Genomic DNA, 17,535 nt, shown 5'->3' with positions numbered 1-17,535 from the left:
ATACGTTTAAGAATAAAGAAAAGGTGCCAAAATTAGAATCCTAATGCCTCCTTTTACTTTTGGTTAGAATGTCAGGATTAGTCAATATTCCCATCCAGAAGGTACTGAGGATTCTTTAACTGCCCTTTTACAGACGTTTGCTCATCCGACTGATGATTTATTAAAGACTGGTTACCTGGGAAGCAGGTGGTTAGGTGCTCCATTAGTGCTTCTTGTGTGACTTGTTTTCGGGCAGAGTTCATTGCTGAGATGGCCAGGCAAAGGATTTCCCCAAGTGGAATAAACTGTGACTGAGTGATGGGAGACATGCTGATGGGTGATACATCACCTGTAAAAAGACAGCAGATGTGCAATGAAGTGTTTTGTTTAGAAATCTGCTCATAGAACAAGGATGTAGTGATAGAGCTGGTGAAAATTCTAGAGAGCTCTCCCAGTCTCTGAGCCGGGTCTAAAACTCTTACAATGGAGAACTATCCAACACCTTCTTTCCAACCTTAAGACACAGAGAACGTTGGAAAACGGGAGATGTACACAGTTTCTCCAAGGGTTCATCAGACAGACACAGAAAAATGCCAATAAATATGCACTCGGTTGAAAAACCTCATGCTTAACATCCTACTACCTAACTGCACAAACAGAATAGTCACATATATTTCTCTGGACATAAAAGGGGAGATTTCACTCCCCTTTCAAAGTATAGATCACCCACCGTTTGAAGTTGATATAGTATTTTTTATTAATAGTAAAAAAAAAATCAGAAAAAATGCTGCTAAGTTAATGCATAACATTTCCACTCAGCTGATAAAGCACAGAGTACTCTTTAGAGGTCCAAAAGCATCAAAACACCTTAAGATTGGTACCTTGAATAAACCTCTCCTGGATCTACATCTCAAATGTCTATGTATGAACTATGTATTTTTTTGAATGGTTTCACAGCATGGCCTGAAAATTAAGTTTGTTTTAACTTTTCTCCTATTCTCTTTACAAAGAATTCATTAATCTATAGTTTAAAAAAATCATTGAAAGATCTTAAAATTATAGGAGATTACAATTTGATAATACTAGCATGACTACACATATACATTTTAACACACTTTATCCAAGTATATAAATCTTTGATTCTGCTCTGTAACTCCTCTTGAAGTGGTGACAGCTCCCCAGTGATCTCAAAGAGAGGAAAGCAATGGTAAAACATTTTCCTTGCCAGTGGAAAAGGAGTAATAAAGAGTAACAGACAGAACAAAGGGTGCTTGACTGCAAAACCTATTCTGGCCAAAGGTCAGTCAATAGCCATGGATTAAGTTTTACCGAAACAGCTTTGAAATTTCAGGAAAATCACCCTATTTCTGCTGTCACAGAGCAACACCTTGTGATCAAATTATGAATCAAATTACTAGAAACTAATTCAAATTAAAATTTTCATTCTCAATTCAGAAGATCTAATATTTGCCCTCTTAATTACATATTTCTATTACATCTACTAAACAAGAGCAGCAGCTTCTAAAATTGATTATCAAAATGCATTTACTCTTGCATTATACTCAACACTTTGGGGTGGAAAAATGGTGGGAGTAGTAAACTGCATAGATGTCTCAGTGAGACTTATGAGCAATAGTTTTCAATCACAAGCTCTACAATCTGTTGTACAACAGTGATACACATTACCTAAGGCACAAGAATGATTTAAAACGATACATTTGTGCTATCTCCTGATTGCTTTTGCTTAATCAGGCCAGACCATTCCCTTCCCAGAACGGCAGCATTGCCTCAGCTGCAATACCGTAAAGCCCAAGATCCTCCTCATTCTTATCTAACCACAGACTTATGACTTCTCTGGACACTTTTTTATTCAAATACACCTAAAAGTTCCTGCCACATGCATTACAGACAACGGCAAAGAAGATGACACACATCTTACAGGGAAACATGACAGATATGCTTCCATACATCTTGGGAGCAAACACCATTTGTTCCCTCATCATTTGAGAATGGATAAAGAACATCACAGTTATAATTATTAGTGAACAGAAATATAATATCTGCTGTCATTTTAAACTTGTTCACAGACGAATCTTTGTAATCAGCCAGACACATAAGTTTACCAACTCTGATCACCAGTAACCATGCACTTTGTATAGGGGATCAGTTTCTTTAATGATTAGTTTCACGTCTACAAAGCACCAAAATTACAGTAAGAATTATGCAGATTTAGCTAAGCAATTTAAGAAATTACTGTCTCAAACACAAAGATTATGTGCCATGGGTATCTTTGTGAGAACTACTAAACTGAGTTCAGTGCAATGTCAGACAGATTGGCACATATTTGCCACAGTTGAGGTTTAATCTAATCAGGTTCATTGGGCACTGAAAAGGGCTCTCTGGTGTCCTGGTTTTGCCTGGGATGGAGTACCTTTAAGGGCATCCAGGTATAGGGCAGCAACTCCTTAATTGTTTTATCTATACCATCAAAGACCTGGCAATTTCTTAAACCTAAGCAGCCTGACAGGAGTACCCCTGTGCCCGTTCCCAGCCATGAACTCTCACTGCCACCTACATAGCTGCCAGGATGGGGCAGTGGGAGCAAGACCTCTTTCTTTCTCTTTCATGGGAATGATCCATTCACAGCTAACCAGAGCGACACTCAGGATGTAAAGAATGGGTCCTAATACCATAATCAGCTTCCTGAAGTGGGAAAGGGATTCAGGGAGTTTTATACATAAAGCTTTGCTCTGCAGCCTTGTAGCTGACCCCAGAGGGATGCTTGGACAAGAACTCAGAAACGTTGCTCTGCTCACTCCCAGGAGCAGCCCATCCCTCTCCCCTGACTGCCAAGAGCCTGCAGAGATACACCTCAGAGATCACTTCCAGTTGGGACTTGTTAACTTAAAACTGGCTAAGTACAAGCTAACAAATTATAAAAGTTGCCTGATTTCCATAAGTTTGCACAATTCTTCCTTTCAAACTAGGCCTTCAGCTTGGAATTGCTTTCTAGGTTAGTGAGCAGAAAACATTCATTCTGCTCTGTATTTGACCCCCTACCAGCTGGACTCTTGACACCAGGAACAAGTCAGGAACTTCCACTGAAATACTAACTATACTTCACGTAACTCATCAATATGAAACATTCAGTACTGGTTCCTTAATGTTAACACAATTTCTAGCACAGCACATTATAGTTAGTATACCACAGTAACACACATCCTCTGCTTGCAAATATTTTGGAGCTTAACAAGCATTTAAATTATGATTTTATGGACAATTAAATGGCTTTAAATTTAATAGAAATGTTCAACAAATACTGGTTTATGTGAGGGCCTTCCAGGTTTGTAAGGGAATATTGCAACTTAAGCCTTATTCTTTTCCACCGTGTGTTTCTCAACTGTCTTCGTTAAGACAAGGAAATTGTCGTTTCACCTCTGTGGTGATAGAAGGATCTCCATAGCTTGTTGTTCATAACTGTCTGCTGCAGATAGTTACTAGCTCTCGTTCAAAAAGGCTAGCACACAGTTTGAGCATACCTAGTGATAAAAAGCCACAATCCCCTCACTCAGGAAAGCTCTAATTTGCCAGATTTTATCTTGACTATCCTGTGGCTCTGGGAAATTACACACACTCTGTGGTTATAGTTAAGTCAATGAACTTCTTTGATGCACAATAACAGCAAGTATCTTGTGTCTAAAAGATTATAAGATATTAACATCAATTATGCACATAAATACTGTTTAGCCCGTTGAACAGAAGGTTTACTACAACTTCTTCAGGAAAGATCAGCTTTAAAAAAAAGCAAATATGCTTTTCCTAATTTTTTTGAAGACCACATCACTTACATAAAACATCTAGCATATGGCTCCTGTTATCTCTGACTGATGCTTGTCTCAAGCAGCTTTCTTTTGAAATCAAATTACTAGCCTCAATTTTCATATGTTTGTGTTCCCAATTAAATGAAAACTGGAGCTCAGAGAGCAGTTTTCACCAGCTGACTGCATGTTTTCTTTAAATACTAGATATATACATGTATATGTATAGCTTTAGCTCTGTTTCTGCAATGTCTTTCCAAACTTCTCTCTAAACAATTTTTTAAAAAAAATTTTCTAGATTTGTATTAAGTGGCATTCAATTTCCAAGAATGTCTAAGCACGTAAGAAACAGTGAATGGGAATTGTATTCATTTATGCCTTGGGGATTTGCATTGCTAGCCTGGGGGAAAAATTATTTTTATTACATAGAACAAAAGATTATCTAGCACATAAAATAAACACTTAGCTCTTACATTGCACTTTTCTTCTGAGTGGTTTTCAAAACATTCTGAAAAACTGGGAACCATAACTGTCCTTAACGTAAAGATGAGAAAGTGATGGTCTTACATAGCTGGGAATGAGAATTCCCACATCCTGAACCCACACCAGCCAGAACTTTTCCTGTGCCAGTGTATCTAGTGTGTCTGTTCTCTGAAAGTCTGGATAACACCATTTTGGGAGAAAATGAAGCAGGCTACATTCTGTGCCATGTATCCACAATTAAACTATCAACGACATACTGATGACATAATTTTTACTAGTGATTCTACTGCTGGAAAGAAGTGACCTGGAAGTTAAACTCTTTGTCTCATGAACTTTGCATAAAGATTACTTGAAAAAATCACCTCTTGACTTACAAATGGAACCAATTCAGTACAACCATTGTGAAGTAATAAAGAAATTACAGTGCAAAATCACATATATATTAGAATTTATATACCCTGAAATAGGGAGGAGACACTCTGATTTACACTCTGCATCCTGCAAAGTACAGGAAGTCAAAGCCCAGTTTCACTTCTTCAGACTCTCAACATCTTTTTAACCTTTTGTTTCTTACAGCTCAACAACACCTTTAAACATAATTTTTAGTCTGGTTTCCACAGAAAATGAGGCTTTCACAATCACAAGCTGTGTGTTTGCATGTGTCAGGGAGATTGAGCCTCACTAAAGAAGAGTGATTCTAAAACAAGTGTTTGCTACACATTACATCTGTATAGAGCTTCAGGCACAGCCACCTACCACTAGGCAGGACAGAATCCAGTCAAAGAACACTTGTCAAGGGAAATCTGACTTCACAACTTTTGCTGCTTACAGAACTACATTATTAATCAGAAAACATCAAGCTAGAGTACAGTAACTTCATGGCATCTCGTGATTATAGTGTGGTTGCAACAGAAATCCCCTACAAAAATTTTCTTGCCAGCAGCCTGTTCTAATCAACACCTGCCTATGATTTCACCCTGGGAAGAACTACAGAAAGGTCATTTTTAGACAAAACTACTTGTAATGGGCAAAAAGAGGGCCTAAAATATTACCTTTTTTTTCCAAGAATACTACTAGCAAAATGTCTCTTCTAGAAAAAGTACACTGGCAGATTTACTTAATGAAGAGACAGATGCTGAAGAAGTTACGTCTGGCCTGGGTTGCAAAATTACCCCTTTTTGCCCCAAATCCCAACTTGGCTGAATTGTGCTAATTAAAGAATACTTACATAGATGTAGCAAACAAAACTATTCTTGTGTGAATTCGCAACAACGACATATAATCGCCATATTAAGTTAGACATTCCTATTTGATTGGACAACAGGAGGGAAAAGGAAGAACATGTAGATTTCTTTGGTATTACCCAGACTACTATGAAATACCAGTCTCCACTAGTATGCTAACACAGAAAAGATCACATTTCACTGGCAAAATCTGAAACAAAGAAAATTAGAGGAAATGTTGCTTGTGCTGTTTCCAGACATTGCTAAATCCTCCTTTTAAGCTACATTGCTTGGAGTATTTTATGATAAAAACTGCAGGTTGTGTTTACTAGACAGCTACATATATTAGAGGACTGATAACAATAACAAAAAAATATATTAAAGATGAATCCATTTATTTCTGTTTAAGAGCAGCTTAAACAAAGGCTCAAGAAATGCAGTAACACATTCATTCACTAACCAACAAGTTCTTTCTGCATCTCCGAAATGCACATCCACCAAAATAAATAATGAATGCTTCCAAGAATGTGACCACTCCATATCTAAACAGCTTGAAGAAAACATGTCAAACTTAGTATAACCATATAACAAACCCAAACAAAGTTCTAGTTCTGTACCAGTTATTAACTATGTAAATTTATCTTTTTAATCATTCAGACCCAGCTAAAATCATGATCTTCAGGTTCACCAAGTGGCACTAACTTTCAGAAACAGGTGCTAAGTTACCCAGTCAGCAGACTTGTCTTACATGCATTCATCCTGTGTATTTCCTGTGATTTAATTTTCCTTTTCTTTGTTCATGTCCTGTGGCCAGCTGCCTCCTGATCCAAAGTGATATCCCAGCACGTGTTACAGCTATGATCATAAAAAGTTTCTGCTGGAGCACGGAACTTTCCTAGAGGATTCAGTTGAGGAGATTTCTGTAGCGTTGCTTATCCTGGGAAGGAGGAGGGTGAGACCGTGTTTTTTTAATATATTGTGTGCTTGAGAATGTGTTTCCCCAAACAGTATTTTTCAAAAGCATTTTTAATAAATGTTCATGTCTATATTCCTGGCACACAATATGTTAAAAAAGGGGGACTTACCTGAACCCCTATGGTCTGGTTCCATGCTCCAGTACAGTATCCAGAGAAGCTGTGATGTAACAACAATGTGCATATTGGGGCTTTATATCACTGTGGAAGCTGGCTGAATGCAGCATAGGTCAGTGCCACAGGACCTGAAAGAAGAAAAACAAAGCATGCTTTTAGGCATTAATATGCTGAACACCCACCTCTAAAAGCAGGAAATAGGGGCATACTGCAGAAAAAAATGCAGTAGGTCCACTGAAAGGAACACTATTTCACACAATTCTCACATAAGCATGAGAAATAAATGGTTAAGAAATTACAGGGGAGGTGGCGAAGAATCTAAAAGGGACTACAAATATAACTCCCACACAGTGTTTTGAAAACATATCTCTGCCCTGTTTCCATGGAATGGCTGAAATCACGTTCTGACACCACCCCCTGTTCCGAAGGCACTCACAGTCTTTGCAAAGCACCTCTCCACTGCAGTGCCTCAGGATTCTGCAGTGTCACTCCTCTTCTCCCTGGCTCTCTGCAAAGTGAAGTCATAGGAATGGATCAGCCAACCTGACTTCTCACTACCCTGCCCAGAATCCTTTGTGAACTGAAATGAGTCATCGCTCTGAAAAAATCCACAGCGCAATGTTCCAGGTTTCTCCCTGTGCCTTCGCTGGCTTCTTTGTCTTTGAAATGAAGTGCCTATGCTTCTGGAACAGTGCCCAGCAGCATTGTACAGGATAACAAGCCAGCCTTCTCATTAAGTGGACAAGAAAGCTATTTACATGCATTAGCTAAGACAAGTTAAAGCTTTAACCCTCTAGTCAAGGTAAAAAAAATCACCCCTAGCGTATCTTCTTGATGTAATACACAACTCCCCCTATACACAGAAACATAAATGCACAGAGACATATATGGGCATACAGACACTTCACAGAGCAGTATTTTCTTAAACTATTCACTATTTATCATGACCCTTACCAGTTTTAGGTCTATTGATTAAAAAGAAAGATTTACTCTCCTTTGTCAGTCCTGAAGAATGCTGCAGATCTGAATGTAACAAGCAGCTCTGCTGTACACTAGATCAAAGTTGTGCTGCTGCAAACTGTTTATCAAAAAATTAGAAGCAGTGGACAAGTTCTTGTAAGCTTATTTTTCATTATCCCATTCACCATTTGGGCTTAAAACAAAGAGAGCCCTGAAACCATGCCAGACAGAAAATATCAAACTGCTCCAAGTGCTGAGGGCCAGCAGAGCTGCTTCAGCTTCTGCTACCACTGACAAAGAAGGTAATGCTCAGAACGAGGTCACTGTGTCAGGATCTCACCCCCAGTGTTGGGTTTTCCTTTGCTTGGTGAGGGTATGGTAAGCTAAAGCATCAGGAAAACACAGAAGAAATAGGAATAGTGTGTGAGATGAGAGACAGATGCTTCTGTTTTGGAGAAAGGTTTTAGTTGTTTGGAGATTTTCTTTTAAAAAGAAGGAAACACTTAAAACTGCCTTCACTGAAAAAGAACTACTGGTCATGATCTAATCATCAAAATGAGATCAATATGCAGCAATGGAGGTGCAAAAAAGAAAAAACGGAGCCTTGCCACAAAACACTTCTTTAAAGGTTCCTACATTCCAAGCATTCTGAAATAGTTTGAAACATAGAAGGCACATAATCCATAAAATTTTGAAACACGGCATTTTAGGACTGACATGTGCTATGCTGGAACAAGCAGTTCTTCTAGGTGCTCCCCTACATGAATACACCATGTGCTTAGAACTGAATGAAATACAAAAATCACCACCTCCCCATGCTGCAAGCCCTGGCGCTACAGCAACCCTGGCAGTGAAAGAGTCCAACCAAGCCTAAACCAGGTCTGCGTGTTTCAAGAGGACAAGCAAATAGCTGGGTTATACAATTAACAAACATCACCTGGGGTTACAGGTCTGTGGTGGTTATTATGCAGCAAAGCCATACACCAGATTAGTTTACAAATGTGAGGTAAAGGGGATGCTTTGCTACACTCGTAGTTACACAGTAGCCATGATCTCAACATTAAAAGCTGGGGGTTTGCTATATACACAGTCAATAATTTCTGTGTTCCCTGAAAGGCCTCCTTCCAGGAAATCTTCCTACAGCTTTACAGGAGTTTTGCCTTCCCTGGAGCTGCAGGATCAGCCACAACACCTCTAATGAATCCAACTTGGCATTTACAATGTTTGGGTCCCCTAGGATCATCCTTTGGAAACTCTGGTTGTCTGCTAAGTACACACCAACACTTTACCACTTTACAGCAAAAAACTCACTCCATGAAGAAAAATTCAGAAGTGAATTAGAACAAGCACTTACTGAAAGTAAAATCAACAGCTCCAATCTTCTTCCCCTTTGTACCAGGCAACCTTCATCAAAGCTAAATAGCTAGGCTTGTGCACGCAGCATTGTTTTCACACACATGCACAAGTTCTTGCAGCAGTAGCCTTGCTACTAACACCAAAATTAAAACACTGGCAGAAGAAAGCTAAAGGTAATACTGCAGCCTGAATACCTTTTCTAACAAATTTCTCTAGCACTTGAAGCCTTATACTCAGGACTAGCCTGACTATTCCGAACAGACTAATACAACTGCAAGCTCTTTCAGTGAGACAATTCCTCTTGCATGTGTGATGCCTATGGATACCTGGAACACACCAAGCATGCACGTGTGTCTAGGGTGCACAGACATCCCGTGTACATGCACCTAGGCATGCCTTTACTCAAATTCATCAGCTTACAGCACCAGTACACAGCCCTTCAATCAGTATTACCAACAGTGAGAAGTGCCTGCTGACACCTGCTGCATGGCAACAAGCAAAAGTGAGAGACCCACAGTGGGAAAAATATAACTGAGAATGTTTAGAAGAGCTGAAGTTGATGGACAAACCAGTGCTGCCATCACCACTGATGTCACAGTAGCATAGCCTCACCGGAGCAAGGCCGAGCCAAAATGCCACATGCAATCACTCCCCAGTCAGGGCAGCTACTCTTTTCCTTCATCCCACATCTCTCCCCACAACATGACGGAGGTTGGTACTAAAATAAAAGCTGCCTTATTGACACTGTACAGTACAAACACACCATCTACTTCTCTCTGTGTAACTCCATGCATGCATGTGCATCCAAATAGACCAATACAAAATACAGTATAGCCTGAGATCAATCTCCATCATACACTGAGGAAGCAGATGATCTAAAGATCCCATTCTCTTTCCTTGCACACATATTGTATTGAATACAGAATCCTCTGTCAAACTCCACATTAGCTTGCATATATCCATGAGAACTCCTGAGTCAGGGCCTGGGATTCTGTTCCTTTGCCACAGCCCTTTCCCCATCACTGGAGGGAACCTCAAGAGAAGGAAAGGAATATGATAAAATGGGGACATGGACACACCCCCACACACATGATAACACATGACAGAAAACAAAAAAGGTAAAAAAAGAATATGGTCAAAAGAGGCCAAGAAGACTATCAAGTGTATAATTCCGTCTCACCTGTACCTGTCACAGTGGATTCCAAATTTCAGAGACTAAAAATCAGCCATCAGTGCTCAGCAATTGGAGTCTGTAGCTGCAGACACTATAGTCATCTACCACAGAATCACAGAATATTCTTAGTTGGAAGGGATTCACAGGGATCATCAAGTCCAACACTAGTAAATAGCCCATACAGGGATCAAACCTGCAACCTTGGTGTTACTAGAACCACACTCCAACCAACTGAGCTAATTTCAGTGCTGGTCATCAGGATTACCTCGACAAGAATACATTTCACAAACCAGGAATCACGCAGACTACACTAGGAACACAGCCCACTGACCCTGTGGCCTCAGAAGAAACCAGATTAAGGAACATCAGAAAGATACCACTTTACACTTGCATTTCTTTTGGAAATCTCTTAATACTAGAAATTTTGACATATTAGTGCTCTACTAATAACAACTTACTTGCAGTATGCTAATAAGTTCTGCTTGACTTACCTGAACAAATCTCCTGGTTCTTTAAGAAATCACAAGAGGAAACATAATCAGGGTATTAAGTTCACTAAAATCCCAACAAGTAATGCCCATCTGTTTTTGTTCTCATGTTGTCTAGGAGCTTTTTCTTTTTTCTTCCTCCTGATGCTTACACCCCAATATATTAGCAAAGAACATACCTCTCCTCCTTCAGATCTTATTCCACTGGCTTTTAAAAAATCACACTCTTCTATTGTTCTCTTGTATGTGTGCCCTTCCTGTCCCTTTAATCCTGTTAGAGGACTCCTCTACATTTACTCTAACTTACATAACTTTCCTTTAAAAGCAACAACCAGAATTCTGGACCATATTCTAGAGTTCCAGTTAACCTCTCACCTGCATCAGGTACCAGGAAATTGGAATTTCCTTACTTTTAGTGGAAATATCATGCCTTATACCCTGCTTTTTTCCCCACAGCTGTATTATATTGGTGGCTCACTGTCACCCTACAACTGAGCAAGCAGTTCCAGTTATCTTTTTTATGCTGACTGCAACTGAGTTTGAAGCAAATATTCCTAGGTTTGACTCCTAAGACCATGATCTTTCCCAGCTCACTGTGGATATGACTAACGATCTTTGATCATTCAGCTCTTCTCAGTTGTTATCCATTTTTAAGCATCTCCACTTACCACATTCTAAAAAAGAATCTCAAAACCTAAAATGAAAACCAAAAAATACTGTGTTACCTAATGCAAGACAGAATCATTACCCAGTGTCACACTTGCTAATACAACCACCCAGAAAACACTTGAATGAAACCATCAAGTCTTAACAGAAGAACCAAGGCAACCAACTCAACTCCCTCCCTCAAAAGCCCAGCAGGTAAAATAATTGTCTTTTTAGAATTCAACTATCAAAAGAGGTTTCTTTAAATTATAGCTCACTGGAAAGTATGTGGTATTTTAAACCCCACGGAAGAATTCTCTAAGATATTTTGTCGGTAGGACCACAAAACGAGAAGGGAGGAGGGTTTGGCCTTGGGTTTTTTCCATAGAAATCTGCTACTATCAAATTAAATTGACTAATGTTAATGCTATATTGTAATCAACCACACCAACACCCCACCCCCTCAAAAACAAAGCCTGCCTGCTCTCTGACAGCAAACAGCAAATGCAAGGAAAGATAGAAGCACTAAAAAAATCTGACACTAGAGGAGATTTGCCAAGAAAGAGTAAGCAAATGAGAAACAAAAGAAACAAAACCCAACAAACAATGATAAACCTAGATGTTTTCTTATAGGGTGGAAATTTTAAAAACAGAGAAAAATACTCCTTTTCAAACACTGCTGACAGCACAAAACATGGTTGTTCAAAGTCTTAACCACATGTTCTTCACTACCCTCTTCAGTTTAGCCAAAACACATTTGCAGTGTGGCTGGAGATGCTGCAGCAAAACATTCAGCAAGAATCTAGTCAGCAGATAAAATTCTGGAAAGGTGAAGTGATAATTAGCAACATAACCCAGAGACATAAGCACTCTCTCTCATTTATATTGACTGCTGTAACCATTAAAAGATTTTCAGCCCAAAGACAGTACTGCAGTGGTTACTGCTTTTCAAAGCAATAGTGATGACTGGCAGGTAACATCAGGTTAAAATAAGAACCTGCAACACTGAACACAAGTCCCATGGTACTGCAGCAGCCTTTAACAGCCCAGTTTTTCCTGGCTAGGAGAGAACTGATGAAAAAGCCAGGCATGGAATCAATTAAATAAGTGCCAAAGTGGTTTTAAAAAGAAAAGGTTAGAGGCTCCAAAGACTTAGCAGTTAAGAGTTTACTGGGTCATTTTTTTCCCTGTGGTAGAAAGCAGTTTTCAGTATGGCTGGAGTACCTTTAAGAAGATGTACTTTATAGTGAAATTGAAATATTTTACACCACAATATGTGAAGAAGCTATACCAGTATATTCTGCCCCTATGCTCTACCTGCGTGAGGTAGATGCAACTTCCCACAGTGGTTCAAAATTCTTTCAAATTCTGTCCTTTGGTCTCGCCTGTGTGGGGATTAGCTGTGAGGACAGGAACACAGGAAATGCCATGGCACAACCGTTCAGCAGCTCACCACATCTGCTGCCTCCCTCATGCTGGTCAAACATCTTAGAGGAACATTAGAAAACCAACTGCACACATTGCCACTAGTGTATACTGCACTTTAAAGGGAAATGCTCTTGCTCCAGAGAGAAAGAATCCTTTTAAGATCCTCAGGGACTGGCATATTTTGACTTTTTCTCCCAATGAGTATGACTATCAGCAAATGCAGCAACCAAAACCTACCTCCCCAAATAAATTACAGTACCTGGAACCAGGAGTTCCCACAATTAAACAACTCATTGGATGAAATATTTCCTCTTGTCCATATCACACAATTTTACTTTTGAATTTTACTGAGCATTTATTTACTGGAAGCAGTAAACTAAAACCTACAACAGATGTTTTATTACTGTTAAAACAGCAATACCTCTCTACCTACTGCCCTGTCATTTTTAAGTAAAATTTCAGGAATCTGAAAATTGCCCTGTACATGATCCATAAAACCAAACACAGTATCCAAAAGAAGGATAAAATTACCAATTTCACAGACAGACCTCTCTTGCGTGACTACTTACATATCTCCTCATTTACAGTCGTAAGTTTAGACTTTTAATTACCACTTCTGAATCATCTAATGCATTCACGACTGACTCCAGCAACATGCAGACCATGCTCCTAAAAAAGCACAAACTTAACAAATTTAAGCACTATTTTGTCAGTGCTCACTGCACTGCCTTATACTACAGTGCTGATGTCACTACTCTGCAAATTGCTCAGCTGTTTCACTCAGCTGTCGCTAGTCCCTTCTGAAATCCTCCTCAGCAGCCTTAACAAACCTGAACAACTGCGATCTGACAGACAGGGTTACCACTTCATTATCCATTCCATCCTTCAGATTTTTAATATAGCTATTAAACCCCAAACATTTGGTATTGATCCCTGCTGCACAAAACACTGTTAACCATTTCCAGGGCCCAAAAGTGGTTGTGCTGTTTTCTCCTCTGTATACTAAACTGAGCTTGACAAGACTTTTCCTTTGGACTTTCACTAAGCATTTATAAAGCACTAAAGCGTGGAAGAGTTCTTGTGCTCCCTGAGTGTTGCTATGACCCAGTTTTCTGAAAGATGAGAGCACATAAAAATAGTTGTCTCTTTGCCCTCTTATTCAGTATAGAGAGACCTAAACTACGATATCAAGGCTAGACTCCTGAGATGATATCAGGAGCTGATGATGATCTCAACTTTAACTCAACTAAACCCAAAGGTTAGCAAAAGGAGAATCATGATAATTTCTTTAACAAATTTCACAAGTAACCACTGGACACAGAGAGAAAAAATCATACATAAAGAAACAGTTGAGATCAAAGTATAGTGGGTATACAAACCTGCATTATTACATTTTATGCCGTAGCAAGATAGTTATCTTCTTAACACACATTAAAACAACAAAAAAAAAGTAATTCCTTATATCTTGTCACCATGTTGTAATTCCTCACTCTTGGCCATAAGAAAAAAGGTCTTACAGTTACCATGATATTCTTTCAACAAGCAACCTGCACAGGCAGTACTTCAACTCACCCAGATCTCATCAGCCTGGGGGCAACCTCCTACTTAGGAGGATGAAAAATGTCTCGATCAGAACCAGAGCTGGAGACGGCTCTCTGCTTCGAAAGCATTTCTGATTATTAGTAAACACAGCGTTGCACATGGTGAAGGGGATGGTACATGCCCCTCTCTCACCTGGCAACCCTCTTTGTGAGGCTGGAACTGCTGCACAGACCAGCCCTCCGTAACACCTACAGGGGTTGCAAGTAACCTGAAAGCACTTTTTGGAACCCCTGCTGTTCTTCCTGACTGACTAGCTACAAGTTTTAGTCTTAAAGAGCTGATGTAGAGACTACCTAAAGAAAAACCTAGGCTATAAAGACTGAATTAGCAGCAGAAGAAGATAGGAGAGAAAAACAAGAAACAATATAAGAACACAGGAAAGGTTAAAAAGAAAAGTAAGGAAAGAGCTGATTTTTGTTTGATTCCTAAAGCAGGCAATGCAGCATTTGAGATGTTACTTATGAAGGAAGACTTGTTATGAGAATCCCAATGCTTAGCAGCGCTAAATGGAAGCAGAAATAATAACCAAATGCTAAGAAATAAAATCAGTACCTCCAGCTGTAGGAAGGCTGGGGAAAAACTAAGTGTCTACAGAATTGCTGGAATAAGCAAAGTGGGAATGGCTGCGTGTATCAGTGAAGAAAGAAGTGAAAAAAGGACAGTTTTGTGACAGCTGATCTGCATGTGCTCTGCATCCACTTGGCGCTTGCCTTTGTTTTGTTTTCCGGGCTGATCTTCGCTCCCCTGCCACACAAAGGACGCAATGAAAGCCTCCGCTCAAAGTGACAATTAAAAGCCTGAAAGAACAAACGCATCTTGTGCTGCAGCCTCAAGGCTGAGCCTAGGTGCCAAGGATCCAGCAAAGAGAGCACCACCAGCAGAGCACCGGCCTCCTGCCGAGGGTACCTGCATACTACCGCCTTGGAATGAGCCCTCCGCCCTTCCCAGTGTCCGGAACAGGCAGAATAGCTAAAAAAAAACATTTAGCTTGATCTCCAAAGGGTTGCTTCTAAGCTTTTATGATTAAAGATCAAAGCTAGGGGAAGGGTGGGGGATTACAGGACAGTAAAAAAAGTTGAGAGTAAATTAGTAGTGTGCATACTAGCAAAACGCACATGCAACATCGCTAAGTGAGCATGTTAATGGTTGGGTCAGTTTGAATGAAAACATGTGAAAGCACTTAAGGATGTCATCACCAATACTATCTTTAGAAGTGTTCTGCTGCTTTATGAGCAGCTCTTCAAAACACACATGCACACGTAGTTTCATGCAAAGATGGTGTAATCCACAAGAACTTGGAAATGTGAGGCTACCCCAAGTGACTCCTGCAAAGCCTATGCATAATGTGTGTGAATTTCTGCTTTAAACTGCGGTATTTCATTTCTGGTAATACGTTTAACTGAGTTATTCCAACACAGATTTGTTATGCAGCACCCAGTTTGGTACATGCTTGGAACATAATCTGGAGAACATCTGTGTAACAGGGATAAAAAAGAACCTGACCTCAGGGCTTTGGTCTAAAAGACTAATTTACTGTCAGAATTATCTTGGTGTAATTACACCTATGTAAATACCCATTTATTCTGGAAAAAGAGTGTTTTGTTTAAACTGATTTAGCTTATACCACTTCCCGAAGTTTTATCAATGGGGTTGGTAGTACATGCATAATCCTGCTAAACTCCTCTGCATGCCCTTTTGTATTGTGCATAAAAAGGTGAAAGTTAAAAATGCAATAATCAATAATAAAAATAAAATACTAGTTTTGTTACAGGCATATATACAGTTATATGTCTTCCTGTTGTTCAATCATATGCTCCCTAATGCATTCAAAAACTAAATGTTTAAAAAAAGGAATTAACTTTCTACTAGTTTGGGGTTTTTTTCTGGGTTCCCATAACTTCAGCCTTCAAGAGTATATAACCACTGACATTTAGAGTTGCAAGTACTATTTCTCTAAAAACTTCCCGTTATGGAAAAAGGCAGAGATAGTAAAGGAGCCAATGTGGCTTCTATTGCCATATGTTGTTTCTAATAGTCACAGCTTGAGTTTCAAAACTGATGTAGATTTTCACTTCCCTTTATTCTCCATTGAGCACTGCCATACTCTCCATACTTCTTAAAATCAAGACTTACTAAGAAGCCTAATTTTAGGTGCTCATTTCTGGAATATGGCACAAAAGCTCACACTCAAATGTAAAAAGAATCCATGCATGTAAGCTATCTGGAAATACCTGAAAGTCTTGGACACATCTCCTTCATACCTCAGTTTACAAAAAAGAGCCTAAAAGTCTACTGTAGGGCATAAAGCTTTGAACGTGATTTACGTATCTTTTGCCTTGCTCCTGACAAACATTTTTCAATGGAATGAAATTGATGTAATTAATGTTTCCAAGAAAAGTTGGGGGCTCCAAAATTATATTCTTAAGAGGTATATAGAGTAAGAAGTTCTTGGTTGTAGAGAAAATCATTCTGGTATTCTTCATGGTATCTTTGGAGACTAAGGATGCAAAACCCTAGCGTAGCTTCCCGGTGTCATTTTTCTTCCTGTCAACATAACTTCTTTTAAGGGCAGAAATTACCTTGTAAAACATAATCACCACATATTTTCCCCTTATACGCAGCCTCTGATTGTCTCATTCATCACCTAGATAGACAGGCATTGCACGATTTTGTTTGCCAGATACTGCTCCTTAGGAAGCACTTGCAGAATACCAAAAGGATATAAACTGCCCCCCCAGCCTCCAGAGTGGGTCTTCTTCAACTATGGCTTCCACCAACAGTGAAGTCACAGCGTTGACTTTCTGATATCACAGCATTCTCTGCAGCAACAGACTATGAGGTCACAAATAAAGGATTATCACTTTGCTGCAGGATTAAGGGAACTAAGAAGATGGTCTGTCAGAAGATGGGTTTTACTCCAAACAATAGGCATTAGCAGAATGCTGTAAATGGGTTGTAAATTGTCTTTGTCTGGCATGCGCCCTTTTTTTGAAAATACTGTAAAATAAGGTATTGCTTTCATTAACAGCTCTTAAGTAATGGAATGAACTGCAGGCTACCTCCTGAGCTATTACTTGGGAGATGAATTCTGAAACAACTTTCATATCTTTGGACTCCCCAGTCATTTGATTTTGCAAGTTCAGACATCAGTCAGACCACTCTCCTCAAATGGTCTGCTGGTCAGTTTATTCACAAGTGTTCAAAGGTAGTAATAAGTTCCAGAAAGTGACTAGAAAAAAAAATACAAAAGGAAGTCTGGAAACACCTTGACCTAGCCCATCTTACTGT

General features: G+C 39.4%; 1 protein-coding gene across 10 annotated transcripts in view; it reads right to left on the bottom strand.

The window, feature by feature from the left end:
* The window catches only part of STOX2 (storkhead box 2), a 143,825-nt gene that overhangs the window by 19,043 nt on the left and 107,247 nt on the right, over positions 1 to 17,535 (bottom strand). For 5 of the 10 annotated variants that reach the window (XM_085058746.1, XM_085058755.1, XM_085058747.1 and 2 more), the window contains exon 2: positions 176 to 328. In XM_085058746.1, the coding sequence (XP_084914872.1) occupies positions 176 to 328 (153 nt within the window). Of the gene's footprint in view, positions 1 to 175; positions 329 to 6,251; positions 6,373 to 7,030; positions 7,103 to 7,548; positions 8,252 to 13,214; positions 13,353 to 16,826; positions 17,084 to 17,535 lie in introns of those variants that run through there. The other 5 variants (XM_085058751.1, XM_085058752.1, XM_085058748.1 and 2 more) reach the window with 5 other exon arrangements.

The sequence above is a fragment of the Lichenostomus cassidix genome, chromosome 4 (genome assembly GCF_008360975.1).
Source record: "Lichenostomus cassidix isolate B80296 chromosome 4, HeHo_3.0, whole genome shotgun sequence".
NCBI lineage: Eukaryota > Metazoa > Chordata > Aves > Passeriformes > Meliphagidae > Lichenostomus > Lichenostomus cassidix.
This window is presented reverse-complemented; position numbering and strand designations above follow the sequence as displayed.